The 27284-nt window shown below is 42.3% G+C and overlaps 1 protein-coding gene across 1 annotated transcript in view; it reads left to right on the forward strand.

Annotated features, from left to right (window-relative positions):
• The window catches only part of LOC132391074 (interleukin-5 receptor subunit alpha-like), an 88763-nt gene that overhangs the window by 21873 nt on the left and 39606 nt on the right, over nucleotides 1–27284 (forward strand). The window contains exons 3-6 of the mRNA XM_059963798.1: nucleotides 12900–13021; nucleotides 15850–15992; nucleotides 21823–21970; nucleotides 26137–26257. Of these exons, the coding sequence (XP_059819781.1) occupies nucleotides 12900–13021; nucleotides 15850–15992; nucleotides 21823–21970; nucleotides 26137–26257 (534 nt within the window). The remainder of the gene's footprint in view (nucleotides 1–12899; nucleotides 13022–15849; nucleotides 15993–21822; nucleotides 21971–26136; nucleotides 26258–27284) is intronic.

A 27284-nucleotide genomic window follows, 5' to 3' on the forward strand; every position in this document is an offset into this window, starting at 1 on the left:
TTCCAAACCAATATTTTAAAGCTGTTTATTGACTTTTTTTCTGTTGTACTCACTGTCACTACTGACAAAGATAAGAATCCTGGAAATGTTTTTATTTTAACCACGTCCTCAGTCTGCTCTCCCATTTCCAGAGATCTGTTCAAACATACTCCTATATCTCTTTGCTCTAGTATGTGTTTTAGTGTTGTGCTCATTAGACTGCGTGAGTGCACGGGGGGAGCGAGGCTTGTTTTGCTGTTGTTCTGCCATGCATTGCGTGCATGTTATTTTAGTGACAGAATGAGTGGAGACACTTGTGGGCTACCCCCTGCACATCCCTGGTTAACATAAACGATGCATTTCACTGTATGTTTTCAAGCAGAAGTCTTGGACACATATATATATAACTGAGGTGCCCGAGACTTTTTCACAGTACTGTATATTATGTCTTTTCAGTTACCAAATAACGCTTAATTCTACTGAGGTAATACAAAGCTAAGTACTCTAATTTCTGTTTCCCAACCACCTTGCTGATTTAAACATTATACAGTACTGTGTGCTAGTCTTAGGCACCCTAGCTCCATATATGTGCCTAAGACTTTTGCATAGTACTGTACACATGATAAACTTGAATCTTGAACCCTTAACCTATTCACAGTTCACTGATAATCAGACAACTTTCAGATTTTGCTAAGTGTCAGCCAAGTCATGGCTAGGAGGGCAGAAAGAACCTCTACTCTTTGATTTCTCACAGCAACAGCATCTCTAACGGCGCAACACTCTCTCAGTTCTGCTTCGAAACCTCAGTGTTAGTCAATCTTGCACGTTCACCTTACACGTAGTGCAGGAATGCTTGATATTTTGATGCCGAGCTGAAAGCCGTTGACACTCAGGCATAGATTTTACCTCAGCTTCTGCATCTTGCAGCACAAATTTATAGAGAGGAGAAATCTACAATGCATACAAGAGAAACCGAAATACTCTGAGTATTGTGAGGGGATGAGTTCAGACCATCGATGATGGCAGGCAGATGCAGAGGGTTGGTGATTTATGTACTGTATCTCTTAGCAATTATTTTAGATATAGGAAAAAAAGGTTTGTTTTAAACAGCTGTTAGAAAGATACAATACAGAGAGTGGAGAGAATAAAACAGGAGGTCATTGAGGCATAACAAGTAAGCAAACAGAAGCTGCTCGCTGTACTGGGCACTACAGTGACGGCTGTAGAGTGTTCCATCACAATTGCTGAATGAAGATGTAATTGACACAGGGTTACTGCTAAGTACAGTTTGGTTGGACAAAGAGGGTATTGCAAGTGTGGAATGAGCTGCCAGTGGAGGAGATGGAGGTAGGTTCATTTGCACAACACCGGGAGCTGAGGGGCCTGCACAATGCTGTAACTGGTTGGGTTGAATTGTTTTCCGATCTTGGTAATCCATTTGCAAACGTTTTATCAGCACACAAGGAGACAACATCAGTGTGCTGTTCACTTGTGAGTCCTCCGAATGCTCGGCTTTTAGATACAAACGGTACTTATCAATCAGTTGATTGGTTGGTTGTCATTACAAAAACTCAGTTGTGACCTGAGGGTTTTGGTTGCATGGCAAGCTCTGTGCGTTGTCTGGAATTTTGTCCAAATTCATTTATAAATGGAATCGAGATCTACATGTCTCTTTATAGAATTGTTTGCAGAAAACTATGCTTCTAAGAATTCTCTTCCATGCCGTTGTCTTTGCTTGCGACATAACTTCACTGATGCCTAGTCGAATTTGTACCCCTCTCGACCTTCATGGGTAGAGACTGGGGAGCGCTGGTCATGGTGCTTGATAGCCAGTTGATATTCATGGATCCTTGTGGTTAGCTTTCTCCCAGTTTGACCAATGTAATATTTCCTGCAGTCCCCCTTTTAGATTTCGTAGACCATATTGGTCTTGTCCATAGCTTGGATTGTTCTTGGGATCTGCAGAGTACTCTCCTCAGTGTTGCTGTTGGCTTAGGCACGACCAAATTTCTATGTTCTTTGAGCAGTCAGGCTGTCATTTCTAAGATATTTACAAGACGTGTAGCCTTCAATCCCATTTATAAGCCAGTGTGGGCAAAATTCTGAACAATGCACAGAGTTCATTTCTCAACCAATCAACAGCGAGACCCCCTGTCTATGTCGTAACTGAGTTTCCATAATGACGACCAATCAACTGATTGATACTGTAAGTATATAAAGGCCAAGCATTCGGAGGACACACCACAAGTGAACTACACATTGGTGATATCTCCTCATATGGTGATGAAATGTTTGCCAAGATCAGAGAACAACTCAAGCCAACCATCAGCCACCCGAGCTACACATTTTCTGAGTTAATTCCCATGCTGTAATTTTCTACATTTTACCTTCAATGAAAAACACACTTCCATACTGTAGAACTCTTTGACTTTGAACCTGTTGGACGGAGGTGGCGGTGTATTTGACTGATAAGCATGAATCAACCAATTGGAGATTGAAGGGCACATTCACGTTCCAAATGAAATAGGATGGCAATGACTCCTGAGTTTTAACATGCCCAATGAATCGTGGGAGATGGGGAGCTACAAGTTCTTGGAAAAAGGAATTTATACTGAGGATGGGCACTGCCCCTACCAATGAAGTGCAAGAGTTTGGGTACAGTGATTGGAAGCAGGGTGTCATGTGATAAAGATCTGAAGAATGTGTTTGGAGAATGCTTCTTTAGCAATTTCATGTGATGGCACTCTGTGCTCTATACACCGTGTAGGGCTGGAAATTGCACTCAATGGCCATTTTATTATGTACAGGAGTGGAACACACCACAGTACTCTGCTACTGTAGCTTATCCAGAGTGGCTGCTATGCGTATTTCTGTACATTCATGGTTTCCAGCTGCACTAGTCTACCTAACTTCAAAGTTTGACATGTTGTGCATTCAGAGATGCTCTTCTGCACACCACTGTTGTAACACGTGGTTATCTGAGTTACTGTCACCTTCTTGTCAGCTTGAACCAGTCTGGCCATTCTCCTCTGACCTCTCTCATTAACAAGGCATTTTCACTCACAGAACTCCCACTCACTGGATGTTCTTTGTTTTTAGTGCTATTCTCTGTAAACTCTGGAGACTGTTGTGCGTGAAAGTCTTAGGAGATCAGCAGTCTGAGATATTCAAAACACTCCATCTGACACCAACAATCAGTCCACTGTCAAAGTCACTTAAGATCTCAGTTCTTCCCTGTTCTGACATTTGGTCTGAGCATCAACTGAACCCCTTGACCATGTTTGCATGCTTTTATGTAGTGAGTTGCTGCCACATGATTGGCTCATTAGATAGTTGCATTAACAAGCTGGTGTATGGATGTACCTAATAAAGTGGTCACTGAGGGTGTATCACTGTTCATTATTGCTGTACTTTAAGTGCTGGAGTGCCCTGTACAACAGCACTGTGAAATTGCATTAGATGCACAGTACCAGAACAATAGAGGGACATCCTTTATGAATAGAGATAAGGAGGAACTTCTTTAACCAGAATATGGCTGTGGAGGCCATATACTAGGTATAATTAAAGGCAGAAGTTAATAGGTTCTTGACTATTCAGGGCATGCATGGATATGGGGAGAAGGCAGGAGATTAGGGCTGAGAAGGAAAATTGATCAGTCATGGTGAAATGGTAGAGCAGACTCAATGGGCCAAAGGGCCTAATTCTGCTCCTATATCTTATGTCTTATGGTCTTGGGACATAAATATCTATAAATCATAGAAATAAGTAAATAGTGCAAGAGAAAAGAAGGACAATATAGTGTTCAGGGGTTCCTGGACCATTCAAAATCTGATGTTGGTGAGGAAGAAGCTGTTTCTGAATCATTCAGTATGGGTCTTTAGGCTCCAGTACCTACTCCCCAATGGTAGTCAGGTACATCCTTTTTTAGGTATAGAGATCAAAATAGTACATAATAATCTGAGTAAGGCCTTAGCAAAACACTGCACAATTGCAATAGACTTCTAGTAATTAGATCCTGTCTTAATTATGAACACAAAAGATTCTGCAAATGCTGGAAATCCAAAGCAACACAGAAAACATCTCAGGCAACACACACAAAATGCTGAGTTCCATCAGCATTTTGTGTGGGTTGCTTAAATTTCCAGCATCTGCAGATTTCCTCGTGTTTGCACAGACAGCATCTCAGCTTAGTGGAGCAACTCCTCAACTTCATTTGAGAAGCCTCCAACCAGGTGGCATGAACATTGCTTTCTCTAACTTCTGGTAATTCTCCCCCTCTCCCTTCCCTCTTCTTCCATTCCCCATTCTGATTCCCCTCTTACCTCTTCTGTTCTCCTCACCTGCCTAACACCTTCCCCTAGTGTCCCTTATCATTCCCTTTCTCCAATGGACTACTCTTCTCTCCTATCAGATTCCTACTTCTCCAGCCCTTTACCTTTTCCACCTATCTCCCATTACCCCAGCTTCTCACTTCATTTACTACGACCCAACCCACCTGGCTTCACCCATCACCTTCTCTCTTGTACTCCTTCTCTGCCCCCCACCTTCTTAATCTGGCTTCATCCCCCTTCCTTTCCAGTCCTGTTGAAAGGCCTCAACCTGAAGCATTGACTGTTTATTCCTTGCCATAGATGCTGTCTGACCTACTGAGTTCTTCCACCATTTTGTATATGCCCTCACTTAGAGTCATACAGGATGGAATGCTCATCTATTCAACTTGTCCATGCCAACCATGGTGCTATTTGTCCATGTTTGACCATAATCCTCAAAATTTTTCCAATCCGTATACTCGCCAAAATGTCTTTTAAATGTCATTACTATATCTGCCTCAACCACTTCCTTTGGCAGCTCATTCCATAAACAATCCACCCTTTGTGTGAAGACGTTGCCCTCAGCTTGTTTTTAAAATCCTTTCTCCTCCAGAAACTTGAGAAAATGCCTGTACATTCACCTTATCTATGGCCCTCACAATTGTGCACACCTCTGTAAGAGATGTAGACAGTCTCCTTTGCTTGAAGGAATAAAGCTCCAGACTGCTCCATTTCTCAGTCATAGAAAATAGGTGCAGGAGTAGGCAATTCGGCCCTTTGAGCCTGCACCACCATTCAGTATGATCATGGCTGATCATCCAACTCAAAACCCTGTACCTGCTTTGTACCTGCTTTGAGATCATCCAACTCAAAACCCCATACCCCCTGATCCCTTTAGCCACAAGGGCCATATCTAACTTCCTCTTAAATATAGCCAATGAACCGGCCTCAACTGTTTCCTATGGCAGAGAATTACACAGATTCACCACTCTCTGTGTGAAGAAGTTTTTCCTCATCTCAGTCCTAAAAGGCTTCCCCTTTATCCTTAAACTGTGACCCCTCGTTCTGGACTTCCCCAACATCAGAAACAATCTTCCTGCATCTAGCCTGTCCAATCCCTTTAGAATTTTATATATTTCAATAAGATCCCCCCTCAATCTTCTAAATTCCAATGAGTATAAGCCTAGTTGATCCAGTCTTTCTTCATATGAAAGTCCTGCCATCCCAGGAATCAAACTGGTGAACCTTCTCTGTACTCCCTCTATGGCAAAAATGTCTTTCCGCAGATTAGGGGACCAAAACTGCACACAATACTCTAGGTGCGGTCTCACCAAGGCCTTGTACAACTGCAGTAGAACCTCCCTGCTCCTGTACTCAAATCCTTTTGTTATGAATGCCAACATACCATTTGCCTTTTTCACCGCCTGCTGTACCTGCATGCCCACCTTCAATGACTGGTGTAAAATGACACCCAGGTCTCGTTGCACCTCCCCTTTTCCTAATCGGCCACCATTCAGATAATAATCTGTTTTCTTGTTCTTGCAACCAAAGTGGATAACCTCACATTTATCCACATTAAATTGCATCTGCCATGAATTTGCCCACTCACCTAACCTATCCAAGTCACCCTGCATCCTCTTAGCATCCTCCTCACAGCTAGCACCGCCGCCCAGCTTTGTGTCATCCGCAAACTTGGAGATGCTGCATTTAATTCCCTCGACTAAATCATTAATATATATTGTAAACAACTGGGGTCCCAGCACTGAGCCTTGTGGTACCCCACTAGTCACTGCCTGCCATTCTGAAAAGGTCCCATTTACTCCCACTCTTTGCTTCCTGTCTGCCAACCAATTCTCTATCCACATCAATACAATACCCCCAATACCATGTGCTTTAAGTTTGCACACTAATCTCCTGTGTGGGACCTTGTCAAAAGCCTTTTGAAAATCTAAATATACCACAACCACTGGCTCTCCCCTATCCACTCTACTACTTACATCTTCAAAAAATTCTATAAGATTCGTCAGACATGATTTTTCTGTCACAAATCCATGCTGACTTTGTCCAATGATTTCACCTCTTTCCAAATGTGCTGTTATCACATCTTTGATAACAGACACTAGCATTTTCCCCACCACCGATATCAGACTAACTGGTCTATAATTCCCTGGTTTCTCTCTCCCTCCTTTTTTAAAAAGTGGGGTTACATTAGTCACCCTCCAATCCTCAGGAACTAATCCAGAATCTAAGGAGTTTTGAGAAATTATCACTAATGCATCCACTATTTCTTGGGCTACTTCCTTAAGCACTCTGGGATGCAGACCATCTGGCCCCAGGGATTTATCTGCCTTTAATCCCTTCAATTTACCTAACACCACTTCCCTACTAACATGTATTTCCCTCAGTTCCTCCATCTCACTAGACCCTTGGTCCCTTACTATTTCCGGAAGATTATTTATGTCCTCCTTAGTGTAGACAGAACCAAAGTAGTTATTCAATTGGTCTGCCATGTCTTTGTTCCCTATGATCAATTCACCTGTCTCTGACTGTAAAGGACCTACATTTGTCTTGACCAATCTTTTTCTTTTCATGTAACTCAAGTCCCTCAAGTTACAGCAACATCCTCATAAATTTTTTCTGCACTTGTTCCAGCTTAATATCAGAATCCAAATCAGGTTTAATTTCTCCAGCATATCGTGAAATTTGTTGTCTTTGTGGCAGCAGTACAGTGCAATACATAATAATACAGAAAAAATGTGAATTACAGTAAATATTTATGTATATATTAAGTAGTTAAACTAAATAAGTAGTGCAAAAAGAGAAATAAAAAACAGTGAGTGAGGTAGTGTTCATGGGTTCAATGTCCGTTCTGAAATCAGATGGCAGAGGGAAAGAAGCCATTCCTGAATTGCTGAGTGTGTGCCTTCAGGCTTTGGTACCTCCTCCCTGATGGTAACAGCGAGAAAAGGGCATGTGTGACTTGACTTGACTTGATGTCCTGGGTGATGGGGGTCCTTCATTTTGGATGCCGCCTTTTTGAGGCATCATTCATTGAATATATTCTGGATTCTATGGAGGTTAGTGCCTGTGATGGAGCCGACTGAGTTCATAACTCTCCGCAGCTTATTTCGATCATATGCAGTAGCACCCCCCCCCCCCCCATTCCAGACTGTGATGTAGCCAGCTAAAATGCTCTCCATGATACATTTGTAGAAACTTGTAAATGCTTTTGGTGACATATCAAATCTCCTCTAACTCTTAAAACAATATAGCTGCTGTCACGCCTTCTTTGTAACTTATTTCCTGCAATATGTTGATCAAGATTGAACACAGTACTCCAGGTGTAGCCTCAGGAGCATTTTGTATGACTGCAACACAACGTCCAAACTCTACTTCCTCAGAAGGTTAAAGAAATTTGGCGTGTTCCTGTTGACTCTTGACGATTGTTATTGATGCACCACAGAAAGCATTCTGTCTGCACGTACAGTATAATGGCTTGGTTTAGCAACTGCTCTACACATAACCTCAAGGACACTTCTCAGCACATCACAGACACCTACCTCCCCTCTATGGACTCTGTCAATACCTTTCACTATCTCAGTAAAGCAGCCAGCATTGTCAAAGACCCCACTCAGTAAAGCAGCCAGCATTGTCAAAGACCCCTCTCAGTAAAGCAGCCAGCATTGTCAAAGACCCCACTCAGTAAAGCAGCCAGCATTGTGAAAGACCCCACTCAGTAAAGCAGCCAGCATTGTCAAAGACCCCACTCAGTAAAGCAGCCAGCATTGTGAAAGACCACACTCAGTAAAGCAGCCAGCATTGTGAAAGACCACACTCAGTAAAGCAGCCAGCATTGTCAAAGACCCCACTCAGTAAAGCAGCCAGCATTGTGAAAGACCACACTCAGTAAAGCAGCCAGCATTGTCAAAGACAACAGTCAGTAAAGCAGCCAGCATTGTCAAAGACCCCACTCAGTAAAGCAGCCAGCATTGTCAAAGACCCCACTCAGTAAAGCAGCCAGCATTGTCAAAGACATTCTCTCTTCTCCCCCTCCCATCAGACCATAGATACAAAGGCTTGAAAGTACATCCCACCAGACTGAAGGACAGCTTCATCCCCATTGTTATCAGATTGCTGAATGAAGCCCTTGCACCTGAGATAGACCACTGACCTCACAATGTGACTTGTTATGATTGTACACTTGGTTTGCTGATACTGCACTCTCTCAATTACATTTTTATGATTTTTATTGTTCATCATTCACCTGGACTGTATTCTTTTGGTAGTTTTTATACTTTATTCTGCATTATTATTGTTTTACTTTTTTTCTACTTCAATGCACAGTGTAATGATTCGATCTGCATGAGTAATATGCAAGGCAAACTTTTTAACTGTATCTTGGTATATGTGACAAGTGTAAAGCAATATCAATACTTGTGAATTTGTGCTAAGTAATCAAAGTTCAATGTTGAAAGTTCAAGGTAAATTTGTTAGGTCATTTTTGGGGTTAGACATATGGTACATAACTTCAACACCTAACTTCAGCCACCCATCATCAGAACTGAATATGGACTGTAGATTAAATTTAAAAGGCAGCTCTGCACAATGGGATCCTAGAGCTCTGAAAACAACAGTTGACTGAAGAACCAGACAATGTTGATTAACATTGCTTGGAGTGTGGGTGTGAGAGTTATGAGTGGTTCAAAGGAAGCATTGTACAAACCCCATTTCCAGAAAAGTTGGGATATTTTCCAAAATGCAATAAAAACAAAAATCTGTGATATGTTAATTCACGTGAACCTTTATTTAACTGACAAAAGTACAAAGAAAAGGTTTTCAATAGTTTTACCGACCAACTTAATTGTATTTTGTAAATATACACAAATTTAAAATTTGATGGCTGCAACACACTCAACAAAAGTTGGGACAGAGTTAAAATAAGATTGAAAAGTGCACAGAATATTCAAGTAACACTGGTTTGGAAGACTTCACATTAAGCAGGCTAATTGGTTGCAGGTGAGGTATCATGACTGGGTATAAAAGTAGCATCCATCAAAGGCTCAGTCTTTGCAAGCAAGGATGGGTTGTAGCTCACCCCTTTGTGCCAAAATTCGTGAGAGAATTGTTAGTCAGTTCAAAAGGAACATTTCCCAACGCAAGATTGCAGATAATTTAGGTCTTTCAACATCTACAGTACATAATATTGTGAAAAGATTCAGAGAATTCAGAGACATCTTAGTGTGTAAAGGGCAAGGTCGGAAACCACTGTTGAATGCACGTGATCTTCGAGCCCTCAGGCGGCACTGCCTGAGAAATCATCATTCTACTGTGACAATTATAGCCACCTGGGCTCAGGAGTACTTTGGAAAACCATTGTGACTTAACACAGTCCGTCACTGCATCCAGAAATGCAACTTGAAACTGTATCACGCAAGGAGGAAGCCATACATCAACTCTATGTAGAAACGCCGGCAAGTTCTCTGGGCCCAAGCTCATCTCAGATGGACCGAAAGACTGTGGAACCGTGTGCTGTGGTTAGATGAGTCCACATTTCAGCTCGTTTTCAGAGAAAACGGGCGTCGAGTTCTCCGTGCCAAAGACGAAAATGACCATTCTGATTGTTATCAGCGAAAGGTGCAAAAGCCAGCATCTGTGATGGTATGGGGGTGCATCAGTGCCCACGGCATGGGTGAGTTGCATGTATGTGAAGGTACCATTGACTCTGAGGCGTATATTAGGATTTTAGAGAGGCATATGTTGCCATCAAGGCCATGTCTCTTCCCGGGACGTCCATGCTTATTTCAGCAGGACAATGCCAGGCCACATTCTGCATGGGCTACAACAGCGTGGCTTTGTAGACACAGAGTGCGTGTGCTTGACTGGCCTGCTGCCAGTCCAGATCTATGTCCTATTGAAAATGTATGGTGCATCATGAAGAGGAAAATCAGACAACGGAGACCACGGACTGTTGAGCAGCTGAAGTCTTATATCAAGCAAGAATGGATAAAATTTCCAATTGCATATCTACTACAATTAGTATCCTCAGTTCCAAAATGATTAAAAAGTGTTATTAAAAGGAAAGGTAATGTAACACAATGGTAAACATGCCTCTGTCCCAACTTTTGTTGAGTGTGTTGCAGCCATCAATTTCTAAATTTGTGTATATTTACAAAATACAATTAAGTTGGTCAGTAAAACTATTGAAAATCTTTTCTTTGTACTTTTGTTGGTTAAATAAAGGTTCACGTGAATTAACATATCACAGATTTTTGTTTTTATTGCATTTTGGAAAATATCCCAACTTTTCTGGAAATGGGGTTTGTAGATACATTGGTAAATATAGAATTGTCCTTTGATTTTTGGCATAGAAAATAGTATGTAGCGTTGGGTCGAATTGGCCTCTTCCTCCGAAAGAGTCTCAATATGATTGCTGCAGTGTCTCATTTTGTTGAATAAAAGACTACTCCATTTCTACGAGCTATGTCTTTCCAGTGACTTTATTCACACAACATTTTCACCATATACTACCCTGAGATGTATCTTCCTGCGGGCATATTCAATAAATCCATTATGGAGTAGTAATCGTAATGGACTCAATGAGAGACTGCACTGACTTGGGAATTCGACTAGTGTGCAAAAGACACAGACTGTGCAAATATAACGAGAAAGAACCATAAATAATAAATACATACATACATACATATGTGACAGATTCTGAGAACGTGAGATGAAGAGTCCTTGAAAATGAGTCCATAGGTTGTGGGAACATTTCTATGATAGGGCAAGTGAAGCTGAGTAAAGTTATCCCTTCTAGTTCAAGAGCCCAATGGTTGAGGGGTAATAACTCTTCCTGAAACTGGAAGTGTGAGTTCTGAGGCTCCTGTACCTTTTTCCTGATGGCAGCTGTGAGAAGAGAGCATGTTCTCTGTGTTTTCCTACAACAACAGTTCAATGGTGGGTAGGGCTTTGCCCGTGATGGACTGGGCCATGTCCATTACTTTTTGTAGGATTTTCCATTCAAGGACATTGGTGTTTCCATACTAGGCTGTGATGAAGCTAGTCAGCATTAATAACTTGTGTCATAACATAACAGGAATTTGAGAGTAACGCGTACAACACGCTGGAGGAACTCAGCAGGTTGGGCAGCATCCGTGGAAATGAGCAGTCAATGTTTCGGGCTGAGACCCTTCATCAGGACTGAAGAGGGAGGGGGCAGGGGCCCTAGAAAAAAGGTGGGGGGAGGGTGGGAAGAAGAAGGCTGGTAGGTGCCAGGTGAAAAACCAGTAAAGGGAAAGATCAAGGGGTGGGGGATGGGAAGCAGGGAGGGCATAGGCAGGAAAGGTGAAGAAGGAATGTAAGGGGAAAGCACTATGGGTACTAGAAGGAGGAGGGATCCTGAGAGAGGTGATAGGCAGTTGGAAGAGGAGGCAGAGTGAAAGTGGGATGGGGGAAGGGAGGGGGAGGGAATTACCGGAAGTTGGAGAATTCTATGTTCATGTCAAGGGGCTGGAGACTACCCAGACGGTATATGAGGTGTTGCTCCTCTAACCTGAGTTTGGCCTCATCACGACAGCAGAGCAGGCAATGTATGGACATATCCAAATGGGAATGTGAAGCAGAGTTGAAGTGGGTGGCAACCGGGAGATCCTCTACATCAGTGAGACCCGACGCAGATTGGGGGACCGTTTCATCGAGCACCTCTCTCCATCCGCTACAGCAGACAGGACCTCCCCGTTGCCACCTACCTCCTCTACTGCCATGATGAGGCCAAACTCAGGTTGGAGGAGTAACACCTCATATACCATCTTTGTAGTCTCCAGCCCCTTGGCATGATCATTGAATTCTCCAACTTCCGGTAATTCCCTCCCCATCCCTTCCCCCATCCCAGTTTCACTCCGCCTCCTCCTCCAGCTGCCTAACACCTCCCTCATAGTTCTGCCTCCTTCTAGTACCCATAGTGCTTTCCCCTTACATTCCTTCTTCACCTTTCCTGTCTATCCCCTCCCCCACCGCTTGATCTTTCCTTTTACTGGTTTTTCACCTGGCACCTACCAGCCTTCTCCTTCCCACCCTCCCCCAACCTTCCTTATAGGGCCCCTGCCCCCTCCCTCTTCCTGACGAAGGGTGTCGGCCTGAAACATTGACTGGTCATTTACATGGATGCTGCCCGACCTGCTGAGTTCCTCCAGCGTGTTGTACGTGTTGCTTTGACCCCAGCATCTGCAGTGTACTTTGTGTTTAAGAATTTGAGAATTACCTTCAGCAAGAATACACCCCACTCTTCTGTATCCAGTGTCCTTAAGCTGAGTTCAAAGTTTAAAATAAATTAATTACCAAAGTACATATATGTCAACATACACAACCCTGATATTCATTTTCTTGCGGGCATACTCAAATTCATAATAGAATAATAATCATAATGGAATCAATGGAAGACCTCACCACAATGACTTTGGATGAACGTTGTTTGCTGCTGGCTACAAATAATTTACTCCAATGTGATTGGGTATTGGGGGCTGTTTAATTAAATAAAATAATTAAATTAAAGTGCACTGCAGCTATGAAATACATCACAAAGTTTATTTTAATTTGTTGTACATTCTTCTTTAGGTTTCCCTGGAATTTTTATTGCACTTGCATTGTCATGACGCTTACAAAAACCTTCCTGCTCCTAGCCGCTTTTGGGGCTGTTAAAGCACCTGCAGCTATCCCCAGTTCCCTGAAAGAAATGAGTGAGTAAATTCATTTGTTTCATATTAAGTTAATTGATGAACAGATGTATTCCATTTAGGAATCAGATGGCAGAGGGGAAGAAGCTGTTCCTGAATCGCTGAGTGTGTGCCTTCAGGCTTCTGTACCTCCGACCTGATGGTAACAGTGAGAACAGGGCACGTCCTGGGTGCTGGAGGTTTTTAATAGTGGACGTTGCCTTTCTGAGACACTGCTCCCTAAAGAGGTCCTGGGTACTTTGTAGGCTAGTGCCCAAGATGGAGCTGACTAGATTTACAACCTTCTGCAGCTTCTTTCGAAACGTTTGGTGTGTTTGTGTATACATGTTATGCCGACCACTGACACTTCAAATTTAATGTTAATTCTGTATGGAAAATAATCTACTCTCATACTTAATGCCATTTGATAAATTATTTTCACCCCATGGTACACAGTAATTTGTTTGTTATCTTTACTTTAATAAATGGCCAATATCATAAAGATGCAGGCTTGTCTCTTCACTGCCTATTACACCACTGGCATTTAGGGCAGCAATGATGGTTCACCATCTCTGGTGGTGTTCATTGTGCCTGTAGCTCAGTTTTCACTGATGTCAGTCATTCAAGTTCTGGATGGAGACTCAGGAATATCAACATACTCAGATGTAGAAGGATTATTCATTGCTATTTCAGTAACCATTTTTTTTATCAGTCAGGGTTGTTAGCCGAGCTGAACACCAAACCTGGAGGACCAGTGGACCACTCTTAGTCAGGCCTCTACCCTTTGACCTGTTTGGCATTGGTGACCTACCAAGAGTGGAAACATAAATGGAGCTCTCCAGTTCAGTGAGGCAGACAAGGAGCACAGACTTGTCTGTGAGCATGTCATTTTTTGGGCTGGACTGCAAATCTTGACATCATTAGTAGAACATTGAGCAGTACAACACAGAAACAGGCACTTTGGTGCATAATGTCTGCACCAAATATGATACCAAATTAAATCTTTTCTGGCTGCGCATGATCCATATCCCTCCATACTCTGTATACTCATGTGTTTATATGTAAATACAACTATCGTATCTACTTTCACCACTGTCTTTCTGAGCCTGTTCCAGGCACCTAGTCACTCACTACTTAAAGAAAATATTGTCTATACATCCCCTTTTACCTTTGCCCTCTCTCACCTAAAATGTAAGGCAAGGATTAAGGGTCAAGGGTCAAGAGTCAACTTTACCCATCATATACATTTGTACATGTAATTTGCCATATGCATTTATATATATACAGTACTGTGCAACAGTCTTTCACACACACACACTTTTGCATAGTACTATAGTAAATTTATGTATGGCATTGCATTGCTGCCACAAAAAAACAAATTTCATGACATATGTGATTGATGATAAACCTGATTCTGATATGGGTCTCTGTTGTGGACTGAGAGTGGGAAGGGATCAGTAAGAGAGGGGAATCATGGTTGGGAAAAGGGAAAGGGAGAGGGGAGGGAGTGGGAAGCACCAGAGAGACATTCTGTAATGATCAATAAACCAGTTGTCTGGAATCAAATGACTTTGCCTGGTGTCTCAGGGCTGGGTGTGTCGGCACCCACGCCAACCTCCACCCTTGGCATTCCTCGCCATTCTCAACATCCTTTGCTACACCAGATTTACAAACTCACTCTCCACTCCATGTTAACAAATATAGTGCTATGCAAAAGTCTAAGCACCCTAGCTCTATATACTGTAGGTGCTTAAGACTTTTGCATGGTACTGTACGTATATTAGAAATTTGCTGTGTTATGTGTTTGGGACATGTAATGAAAGACAAAAACATCAACAATTCTATGGAATGAAGAATTATTGAAAATAAGTACAGATATGGACAAAATATGCATAAATACCAGAATGTATTTACAATGTCCTCAAGAATTGTAATTGATATTTCTACTCCGGGACAAAGATTCTAACTCCTTTCTCTGTCATTGAGCACATTGATATGAAATCTTGTTGTAGGAAAGCAGCATCCGTCACAAAGAATTCACCACCGAGGCCACGCTCTTTTCTCACTGTTGCCATCAGGTGGAAGGTACAAAAGCCTCAGGACTCACACCACCAGGTTCAAGAACAGTTACTACTCCTCAACAATCAGGCTCCTGATCAAAAGGGGATAACTATACTAACTTGCCCATGCACCGACATGTTCCCATATCCAATGATCTAACTTTAAAGACTCTTTATGTTATGCTCTCATTATTTATTGCTATTTACAAAGTGTATTTAGATTTGCATTTGCACATTTTGCTGTCTTCTGCACTCTACTTGACCTTTCATTGATCCTGTTTACAGTTACTGTTCTGTAGATTTGCTGACTATGCCTACAGATAAAAGAATCCCAGGGTTGTATGTGGTGACATATATGTACTCTGATAGTAAATTTACTTTGAACTATACCTCTCAGAATTTTATAAACTTCTCTGAGGAATGAGTGCAGAAGCAAGTTATTTTCAGTATTATAAAGTGCATAATTTGAAAGGCATTCCATTTCATGAAAATAAAATGTTTCAGGATTGCTTCTAGTAGGTGACCTTGTCTCCACATTAAAATTGTCAGAGATTCCAGTTTGACATAATTAGTGTCAAAACTCCAAGGAATAATTTTAATCTGCTAGTTAGGTGAAAATATGAATAATATAATGAAAGGTGTGTCAGTTTAAACTTTGTTTGATTTACACATGCTAGGCCAATGTATTTGTGCCCTTTATTGAATATTCAGCACCATATTAATGTTAGATATGTGCCTTCCATTTATAAATGTTTGCTTACCAACTAATTCAGCTCACATTATCTTCCAAAGTTAAGGCAAATCCACCTTTGAATATTCGGCTTTGCAATGAAGGGCTGGGATCGTACACTGTGTCTTGGGATGGAAACATCACGTTTGCTGATAATGTGTATTACCAGCTTAGCTACAAGTACCTCAATGCAATTGATGACAAGGTAAATCTTATTCAGTCTCTCAAAAATACCACAACATCAGCACCGCGAGCTGCTGGCCTGCCCTCTTGCTGTGGCAGAAGCAATATCTCTCTCTCCCTCATTAGTGAGAGAGAGGGTCTGTTGAGATGTTGAGGCGTTAAGATGGATAGTAGTTTTGGATGGTCTACTGATCATGGTCTCTGGGGGCTTGCTATTACTATGTGGGTGGGTGGGGGACTGATGCTTTTCGCTGGAACAAGTTGGGGGAGGTGAAAGGGGGAGGGTGCTTGTGTGTGGGAGGAGTTACAATGTTTTTCTGTCATTCATCTTTTGTTTACTTTTTCTCTTTCTCTTTCTTGGATGTCTGCAAAGAGTAAGGATTTCACGTTGTATGCTGTGTACATTCTCTGACGTTAAATTGAACCATTGAACAAGGTAGTCCTGCATCCCAGGTAAAGAGTACAGGAAGCAGTTGAACATGGACTGAACCACCAAGTTAGAGTTTTGGTCATTCCCCAACAACGTGGATGCTATGGAAAACTAGGAGCACCAGTGTCTCTGCTTCCTCAGAGCGTGAAGGAAATTTGGCATGTTCCCTGTTGACTCTCACTAATTTTTACAGATGCATCTCTGCAGTTGCATCACGGTATGGTATGGCAACTGCTTTGCCCAAGACCACCAGAAATTGCAGGGTTGTGGGTACAACTCAGTTCCTCATGAAATCCAGCCTCCCCTCCAACGATTTCACCCACACTTCTCACTGCCTCGGGAAATCAGCCAGCATAATCAAAGAACCCCCTCCCTCCCCGAAATTCTCTCTTTTTTTCCATTCCATCAGTTAGAAGATGCAAAGGCTTGAAAGCATCTACCATTAGGTTCAAAGATGGCTTCTCTCCTGGTGGTATAAGCCTATTGAATGGACTGTTTTGCAGTAAGTCTACCTCATAATGATGCTTGCACAGTGGCGTATCTAAGGTATGGCAGGTATGGCACGTGCCTTGGGCACCACTTGAAGGGGGGCACCACTGAGCAGTTTCTATTAAAGTCAGACAAGCCATCCGCGGATAGTGAAAAAAGAATTTTCTTCAGATGTATGATCTGTCTGATTGTCATGGGTGTGAAGCACTAGAATGGCCTTATTTCAGAGCATTGTGTAAGAAAACCATGAAATGTTTCTTCACGAAGAAGAAGGAAAGCGGATCTGAAGGACGGAAGAGATGAAAGTTGGAGGCGGAGGAAGCCAAGAAGTCGAGCAAGTTCTTCATGCCCTTCTCTGAAAAGCCTGGAACAAGTAGTTCGACACGTTTCATGGAGTCGCCTGCACCTGCTACAAGTTTGTTAGAATCCAAAGGTGGATCAAGTACAAATGTGTCACAAGCCGAGGAGGAAATCAAGGCAGATAAATCCGAGTATGTTGAGATTAAGAGTGAGGCTGCCACAGAGAGCGTGGACATGACAGGAGGGAAGACGATGATGGTGGTGGTGGTGATGTTGAGTTTATTGACGAGATTTTACCTGACAAGATTGAACCTGACGACACTGAACCTAGTGAACTGGATGGTGTCAAAGAGCCTTGAACTGTCATACCAGAAGTAGTTGAATAGTATGACATTGGACTTCTGAAGTTCACCAAGGATACTGAAAATGCAATTCTGCTTGATGTGTTGAGAACAGAAATAATAAAGCTGGGTTCAAATTATTTCCAGAACTGTGAGCGGCATTTCCTACGAACAAATAACCGCTCAATGAACAAAACTTGGTTCAAGAGGAAATTGGGAAATGGTCGTGGTGAAGAAGTGACTTGCTCATGGCTGGCCTCTTCCCCTTCTAAAAAGTCTGCAAGCTGTATCTGTTGTCTTCTCTGTTCCCAGTCAGGCCATCAATCCTCATTGGAGCAGGAAGGTGGGGTCAACCAGTGGAAAGCACCTGAAAGGATTAGTGTTCATGAAAATGCCAAGAATTATCAGGAATGTTTCACACAGTGGAAAAAACTGGAAAGAAATTTAGCTGCAAACAGAGGAGTTATTGACGCATTATTTCAGTCACAGATTGAGAAGGAAAAGCAGAAGTGGTGTGATATCTTGATGAGAATCCTTCACTGCATAAAATTCCTGGCTTTGCAAGGACACAGGGAGTCACTTCAGCTAGACAATGACTCCAATGTGAGAAATTTCCTTGGCTTACTGAAACTACTGGCCATCTTTGACCCTGTCATAAAAGAACACCTCACTCATTTGGAAAGTCATCCTGGATCCACGTCTTATCTTTCACCAAAACGAATTCATCCACATGATAGCATCTACTGTTTGCCAAAGTCTACTGAGAAGCATTCGTAAAGCCAAGTATTATGGCCTCATGTTCAACTCGACTCCTGATCAGGCACACCGTGAGCAGATGTCAGAAGTAGTGAGGTATGTGGAAGCTGATTTTGAGAGGAAAACAGTCCGTGTTAGAGAGTCCATCCTTGTTTTTATCCAGATAAGCCAGAAGGATGCTGAGAGCTTGGTTGAAGACATCTTGAAACAGCTAAAGAAGGATGAAATGAAGCTACAAGATTGCCGGTCAAAGTGCTATGACAATGCTGCTGTGATGGCTAGACACAGAAGTGGTGTTCATCAAAGAATAAGTGACAGATACAACCTGAATTGTGAATTGTGACAATCACTCAATCAACTTGGTGAGTGTACATGCAGCCAAGCAGGATACAATGATGGTCACGTTTTTTGGAATCATCAAAGCCCTCTATGTGTTTTTCTCTTGTTCAACACAGCGCTGAGAAACACTCTAAAACACTCTGCCTGTGGTTGTTAAGTCAAAGTCCGAAACCAGGTGGAGTGCAAGGACAGAAGCAGTGAAGCCTGTCAACAGATACCTTGAGGAGATACTTCAAGTTCTCCAGGACATGATAGACAATGAAAACGAGACCAGTGAAACAAGAAATGATGCAAGGCAGCTGTACAACCGCAAGTTGAGTTAGGATTTTATGATTTTGCTAGGATTTTGGAACAAAGTACTCATTCACATTGACTGTATTCAAAAGAGGCTGCAGGATCCTAGCATGAACTTCTATGATGCTGCCCTGGATTTGAAAGCCCTCCAAGATCATTTTTATGATGAAAGAGAAGTGTTGGTCATTGAGTCACTTGAAGAAGGAATTGGTCTCTGTCAAGAATGGAATATTGAAGTTGAAAGACATCAGAGATGAAAGAAACAAATGGCTGATGAAAACTTGAGAGATGCTGGGTTAACAGCTAAGGAGGAAATGGAAAGTGTCAGGAAGGGAACACTTAACCGTCTTCACAGAGATATCGATGATAGGTTCACTCATTTGCATGACAGTAATGCCAAGTTTGGGTTCCTTCTCAATGTTGAGGGACTGTGTTACGGCACCAACAGTAACAATCTAAAGAAGAAGTGTGAAAATTTGGGCGAATTGTACAGCCCTGATGTTGACGGACAGCAGCTATATGAGGAAATTTTGGATTGCAGAATGTTGCTATCAAGGCGGGTCAACATGAAAGTATCAAGAACTGAAGAGCTTCTTGAATTTATTGTTCAGTATGGAGATGAGAGTGTCTTCCCCAGCTTTCACATTGCTATTCATCGCTAGCTGTGAGAGATCATTCAGCAAATTAAAACTAATATTTTCATATTTGAGAGCCTCCATGGGTCAAGACAGACTCTGTGATCTTGCTCCGCTGAGTGTAGAAAGAGAAGAAACTGAAAAAAAAAACTTTGATCACATCGTAGACTAATTTGCATCAGCGAAAGCAAGGAAAGTGCAGTTATAATTTTCATGTAGTGCCATAATTTGTTAATCAAAAGATTAATGAGCTTGACTTGCTTGACTTATTTTTGAGCTAATATTATAGTAAAGTTATCTAAAAGATGGGTGTCAGATGTTTGGACAGGGGCGCAATTTCAGTGCTTGACATAGGCGCTATTTTCTGTCGATATGCCCCTGCTCTTACATCTTATTTACAGTATCTATTTGCACTACACTTTCTCTTTAAGTGTAGCACTATATTCTGCAATGTAGTGTGGGCAGCACGGTAGTGTAGGGGTTAGCACAATGCTTTACAGTACAGGCAATCAAGGTTCAGTTCTTACCACTGTAAGTAGTTTATACGTGTCTGTGCATGCTTCCTCCGGGTACTCCGATTTCCTCCCACCGTCCAAAGATATACTGGTTGGTAGGTTAATTGGTCATTATAAATTGTGCCCTGATTAGGCTGGGGATAACTTGTGGAAAAGCCTATACCACCCTGTATCTCAATAAGTAAATAATAAATTAAAAAATCGTAAACGCAAGAGATTCTGTAGATGCTGGAACTCAGCAAGTCTCCAGATGAAGGGTTTCGGCTGAAGCAGTAACTGCTTATTCCCCTCCACAGATGCTGCCTGACTTCCTGAGTTCCACCAGCATTTTGTGTGTGTTGGTCCATATTCGATAATCTGTTATTGCCTTTCCCTTGGTATGGCCTCATTTCGCTTATATTTTGAAATGAACTGTATGAATGACATACAAAATAAAGCTTATCACTGTATCTCAGTACATATACCAATTCACAAGCCATTTACCAATTGCCATTTTTTTCCAACCCACCATTTTCCACTTGCATTTGCCAGCAACTTTTTGTTTTGCTATTCCCCACCCTCCCTCCCAATTGTTTTCATCAGTCTCACCTCCATTTTAGATTCCAGCTCTGTGTTCCTGATTATCTCTCTCCAGCAGCAGTCTCATATCTTCATACTCTCCTCCATCCACTCCTCTCAATAATCCTGCTCCATTCATTTTAACCACCTCCCACTCTCTTTTATTGCCGCTGTCATTCACCTGCCACTCATAAACACAAGAGATTCTGATGATACTGGAAGGTGAGTTGCAGTGGAGTTTGAAGACAATGGCAGGTAGATAGCACACACAAAATTCTGGAGGAACTCATTAGGATAGGCAGCATCTATGGAGGGGATTAAACAGTCAACTTGGTTTCAGACTGAGACCCTTCTTCAAGACTGGAAAGGATGGGACAGAAGCTAGACTAAGTAGGTTGGGCAGGTGAAGGAGTACAAGCTGGAATATGATAGGTGAGGAGAAGGGTGGGTGGGTGGGGGAGAGAGATTCCAAATGTCGCTCTGCTCTGTAAAGATGGAGGGAAGCAAAAGACCGGAAATTAGAGGCCAGTTATCCTGACTTCAGTTGTTGGCAAGACTTTGGAGTCTCTTATTAAAGATGAGGTTTTGGGGTTCTTGGAGTCACATGATAAAATAGACTGAAATCAGCATGGTTCCCTTAAGAGGAAATCTTGCTTGACAAATCTGTTGGAATGCTTTGAGTAAATAACAGGCAGTATAGACAAAGGAGAGTCAGTGGATGTTGCTTACCTGGATTTTCAGAAGGCCTTTGACAAGGTGCCTCACGTGAGGCTGCTTGACAAGATAAGAGCCCATGGTTTTACTTTCACAAACTTATTGAAAGATGGATTGAGCTTTAGGGGCTGAATGCTTCTGGGGAATGCCAAACGTTATGTGGATTTTCTGGTATAGTAGGTTTTATCGTGTGCTTTTGTGATATCATTCTGGGGGAATGTTGTTTCATTTTTAAACTGCATTGCAGTTGTGGTTTCTAAATGACTATAAACCGAAATTCAATTCAATTCAATTCCTCCTCATGCTTATGTTTGCAAAAACTAGCCATTCAGTACATTTTGCCTCTTAATGCTTCATATGAGAACCATTCCCACCACCTAACTCTATGTAGTTCTTTCAATTGACTTCTAGATCTAATTTTCAACACCTGCAACTTGGTATTAAAATGAAGAGTTTTAAATATGTTTTTTTTTAAATTTAGACTGAACCAATTATTTTGCAAAAATATCAAAGGACGATGGATTTGGAATTACACCGAGGACTATTTATCCAAGTCAAGCTGTTATATAGTGCAGAATACGTTGATGAAATATCTAGCAACTGGACTAAAAGAACTTTTGATCAACCACGTATGTTTTCTTTTTAATGATTTGCTGAATCACTTTGCATATTGGTATTCACTTAATGGGATTGGAGATGGATAACTTATACCTTAAGTTTAATCTACAGTCCATTTTTCAAATCTGAAATGCTGGTGGCTGAAGTTAATGTTTTATTATACACCCTGAGTCCAGAATATGCTCTAACAGCTATGAGAAATTCTTTTAATCTACACTTATACAGTCAATTGTGTGTCATTCCGGTGACCCTCCCACAACAAAGATATCAATAAGCTTGAAACAGCGCAGAGAAAAATTACACAGTTGTTGCTGGGTCTTGAGGATCTGAGTTATAGGGAAAGATTGAAAAGGTTAGGACATCATTGCCTGGAGTGCAGGAGGATGAGGGGAGAAGGTCTCTTCCTTTCTCTGAGGCTGGTATGAGTGCGGAATGAGCTCCCAGTAAAATTGGTAGTTGGGGGTTCAGTTGTAACATATAAGAGAAGTTGGGGTATGTCAACGATTTAGATGAGGGCATTGAAAACTATATCAGCAAGTTTGCTGACGATACTAAACTGGGTGGCAGTGTGACATGCGAAGAGGACGTTAGGAGAATACAGGGAGACTTGGATAGGCTGGGTGAGTGGGCAGATACTTGGCAGATGTCATTCAATGTGAATAAATGTGAAGTTATCCACTTTGGAAGCAGGAACAAGAGGGCAGAGTATTGTCTGAACGGTGTAGAGTTAGGTAAGGGAGAAATGCAAAGAGACCTAGGAGTCCTAGTTCATCAGTCAATGAAGGTGAATGAGCAAGTGCAACAGGCAGTGAAGAGGGCAAATGGAATGTTGGCCTTTGTTACAAGGGGAATTGAGTACAAGAGCAAGGATGTCCTTTTGCATTTGTACAGGGCCCTGGTGAGACCACACCTGGAATATTGTGTACAGTTTTGGTCTCCAGGTTTAAGGAAGGACATTCTGGCAATTGAGGAAGTGCAGCGTAGATTCACTAGGTTGATTCCTGGGATGGCAGGGCTGTCTTACGCAGAGAGATTGGAGAGATTGGGCTTGTACATGCTGGAATTGAGGAGATTGAGAGGGGATCTGATTGAAACGTTTAAGATAATTAAAGGATTTGATAGGATTGAGGCAGGAAATATGTTCCAGATGTTGGGAGAGTCCAGTACCAGAGGGCATGGATTGAGAATAAGAGGTCAGTTATTTAAAACAGAGTTGAGGAAGAGCTTCTTCTCCCAGAGAGTTGTGGAGGTGTGGAATGCACTGCCTCGGAAGACGGTGGAGGCCAATTCTCTGGATGCTTTCAAGAAGGATCTAGATAGATATCTGATGGATAGGGGAATCAAGGGATATGGGGACAAGGCAGGGACTGGGTATTGATAGTGAATGATCAGCCATGATCTCAGAATGGCGGTGCAGACTCGAGGGGCCGAATGGTCTACTTCTGCACCTATTGTCTATTGTCTATTGTCTATTGTACATGATGAGAGAGGTATGGAGGGCTAAAGACTGGGTGCAGATAGATGGGACCAGACAGAAAGCCAGGCTGGCACAGACTAGATGGGCCAAACTGCCTGTTTTTGTTCTATGGTTTCCTCTGATTCTATGAATTGCACCCTCTGGCATTTACTGGACTGACTATCCCAAGTGTCCGTGATTTGCCCCTACTGTCAGGAAGGAGGTACAGGGCGTCAAGACTAGAACTGCCAGACTGGATAACAGCTTATTCTCCCAGGCTGACAAACCACCAGCAAAGTCTTGTCACTAAGAGAATGAAATGTTTACTGTTTTCCCGTGTTGTGCACTGCATGCACTTTGAATTATATTCTATGAAAACTTGTGGTAATATTTAGTTTAATGTGCTGTGTGTGATATATGTTGAGTGGGGTGGGTACACTGTGGACTGGAGGAATGTTGTCTTGTTTGGTTTTACACACACACACACACACACAGGCACACACACACACACACACACACACACGCACACACACACACACACACGCACACACACACACACACACACACACACACACACACACACACACACACACACACACACACACACACACACACACACACACACACAAGTAATGCACAGAAACTGATGATGCATTCTCTGCCAGACAGGACTGTCTTTAGACATTCAGACTTTACTATCTTCTGGCATTGATCGGGGTGACATAGAACATAGAATAGTGCAGCACATGACAGGCCCTTCGGCCCACAATGTTGTGCCGACCCTCAAACCCTGCCTCCCATATAACCCCCCCCCCCACCTTAAATTCCTCCATATACCTGTCTAGTAGTCTCTTAAATTTCACTAACGTATCTGCTTCCACCACTGACTCAGGCAGTGCATTCCACACATCGACCACTCTCTGAGTGGAAAACCTTCCTCTAATATCCCCCTTGAACTTACCACCCCTTACCTTAAAGCCATGTCCTCTTGTACTGAGCAGTGGTGCCCTGAGGAAGAGGCGCTGGCTGTCCGCTCTATCAATTCCTCTTAATATCTTGTACACCTCTATCATGTCTCCTCTCATCCTCCTTCTCTCCAAAGAGTAAAGCCCAAGCTCCCTAGACGTGGAGCACAACCTCTCAAGGCTAAATGAAAATAGGAAAAAACCTGCAGATGTTAAAAACTGGAAATTAAAACAGAAAGTGTGAGAAACACTCAGCAGATCAGGCAGAATCTGTGGAAGGAAAAATGGTGATAGTGTTGCAGGAATGAAACAGAACAAATAGGCAGAGAGATATATCAGGCGGACAAGTAAGCAGGTGGATAGTAGCCAGATAATAAGAGAAAGAGAGATATGGAGAGATAGACAAAATAACGGACAGACTGACAGACAAGTCTACAAAAGGAGAAGTGAAGAAATGTCAGCAACACACACAAAATGCTGGTGGAACACAGCAGGCCAGGCAGCATCTATGGGGAGAAGCACTGTCGATGTTTTGGGCCGAGACCCATCGTCAGGACTAACTGAAAGGAAAGATACTAAGAGATTTGAAAGTAGGAGGGGGAGGGGAAAATGCAAAATGATAGGAGAAGACCGGAGAGGGTGGGATGAAGCTAAGAGCTGGAAAGGTGATTGGCAAAAGGGATACAGAGCTGGAGAAGGGAAAGGATCATGGGATGGGAGGTGTCGGGAGAAAGAAAGGGGAGGGGATCACCAGAGGGAGATGGAGAACAGGCAGAGTGATGGGCAGAGAGAGAAAAAAAAACAAACAACTGAATATGTCAGGGAAGGGGTAAGAAGGAGAGGAGGAGCATTAACGGAAGTTAGAGAAGTCAATGTTTATGCCATCAGGTTGGAGACTACCCAGCCGGTATATAACGTGTTGTTCCTCCAACCTGAGTGTGAAGAAATGTGAATAGACAGCAAACCAATGTGCAAATTAACTGGGGCAGCATGGTAGTGTAGTGGCCAGCACAATGCTTTACAGTACCAAACTGGGAAATATCCCCAGTTCTGATGACGGGCCTCAACCTGAAAAGTTCTTCGTTCTTTGATGCTGTTTAACCCACAGAGTATTTCCTGTATTTTCTGGTTTTATGTCCTATCTATATCATATCATAGCAAACATTCTGTTTGGCATTTTGTTAACTGTTAAACAGCTTGTCCTTTTGCTGTAGGAAAAGTACATGAACTAAGGGTACAGAGGGGTTGTGGTCCAGGCTCAAGTCGATAGGAGTAGGCAGAATAACAGTTTGGTATGGACTAGATGGGCTGAAGGGCTTATTTCTGTTCCATAGGATAGGTACATGGAACAGGGGAGTATGGTAGGCTATGATCCAGGTGTAGGTTGATGGGACTAGGCAGAATAACAATATGGCATGGAATAGGTGGATTGAGGGGCATGTGTCTGTGCTGTTGGATAAGAAACACAAAATACAAGTACAGGAAAGTTTTTTGGTTCAATAAGACTACAAGAAGTGATCAGATTACACCATATTTCACTGCACCACCCCATGTGCTCACATGCATTTTGCTTCAGTATAATCAGGAGCTTTCTTAATCATAAGTGAAAGACTTGGCAGTGGGAATGCATATTAACTTTGAAACTCTAATTATGACAGGAATGGGAGGTCACACCTACAATATATGCATAATAAAATTGACATACAAAATAGTGAACTATGCTAATATTTACTTTCTGATTGGCTCATTCCTTCAGGCGATTCATTTGCCTCAGTTGAAAACCTGACCTGTGTTTTTTATGGGAATACTTACATGAACTGCACTTGGGATGTTTATGATGATGCTACAGAGGATGCACAATTCATTTTGTCCTACAGGTAAGGACAGAGCTTGTGCTGGACCTACTGCTGATGTCTATCTGTCCAGCCAGTTATCCATTTAGTTATTTTTAATTTATTTATTGAGATACAGTGCGGAACAGCCCCTTCCAGCCCTTTGAGCCCAGACTAATCACGGGGACAGTTTACAATGACCAATTAACGTACCAACTGGTATGTCTTTGGATTGTGGAAATTAACCGGAGGACCTAGAGGAAACCCACATGGTCACAGGCAGAAGGTACAGGCCATAACAGGAATTGAGCCCTGGTCACTGGTACTGTAAAGCATTGTGCTGACCACAACACTACCGTGCTGCCCCAGTTAATTTACACCTTGGTTTGCTGTCTATTCACGTTTCTTCACTTCTCCTTTTGTAGACGTGCCTGTCAATCTGACCATTATTTTGTCTATCTCTCCATATCTCTCTTTCTCTGTCTATTTATCTGGCTGCTTATCCACCTGCTTACTTGTCTGCCTGATATATCTCTCTGCCTATTCATTCTGTTTGCCTGTCTGCCTGTCTATTCTTCAAAATACCAAGTTGCACCCAGGGGCCACTTAATTAGATACCTCCTCTACATCATAAAGTTGACATCGATTGTACGTTCATGGTCTTCTGCTGCTGGAGCCCATCTTCTTCAAGGTTCAATCTGTTGTGCATTCAGAGATGCTTTTCTGCACATCACTGTTGTAATGCATGGTTATATAAGTTACTTTCAGCTTGCTGAACCAGTTTGTCCATTCTCCTCTAACCTCTTTCATTAACAAGGCATTTTTCCTCTTAGAATTGTCACTCACTGGATGTTTTTTTTTGTTTTTCACACCACTCTCTGTAAACTCTAGAGACTGTTGTGCATGAAAATCTCAGGAGATCAGCAGTTGCTGAGATACTCTAACCAACCCATCTGGCACCAACAATCATTCCACAGTCAAAATCGCATAGATCACATTTCTTCTCTATTCTGATGTCTAGTCTGAACAACTGCATGCTTTTATGCATTGTTTGCTGCCACACGATTGCTTG

The sequence above is a fragment of the Hypanus sabinus genome, chromosome 3, assembly GCF_030144855.1.
Source record: "Hypanus sabinus isolate sHypSab1 chromosome 3, sHypSab1.hap1, whole genome shotgun sequence".
In the NCBI taxonomy this organism is placed as follows: Eukaryota; Metazoa; Chordata; class Chondrichthyes; order Myliobatiformes; family Dasyatidae; genus Hypanus; species Hypanus sabinus.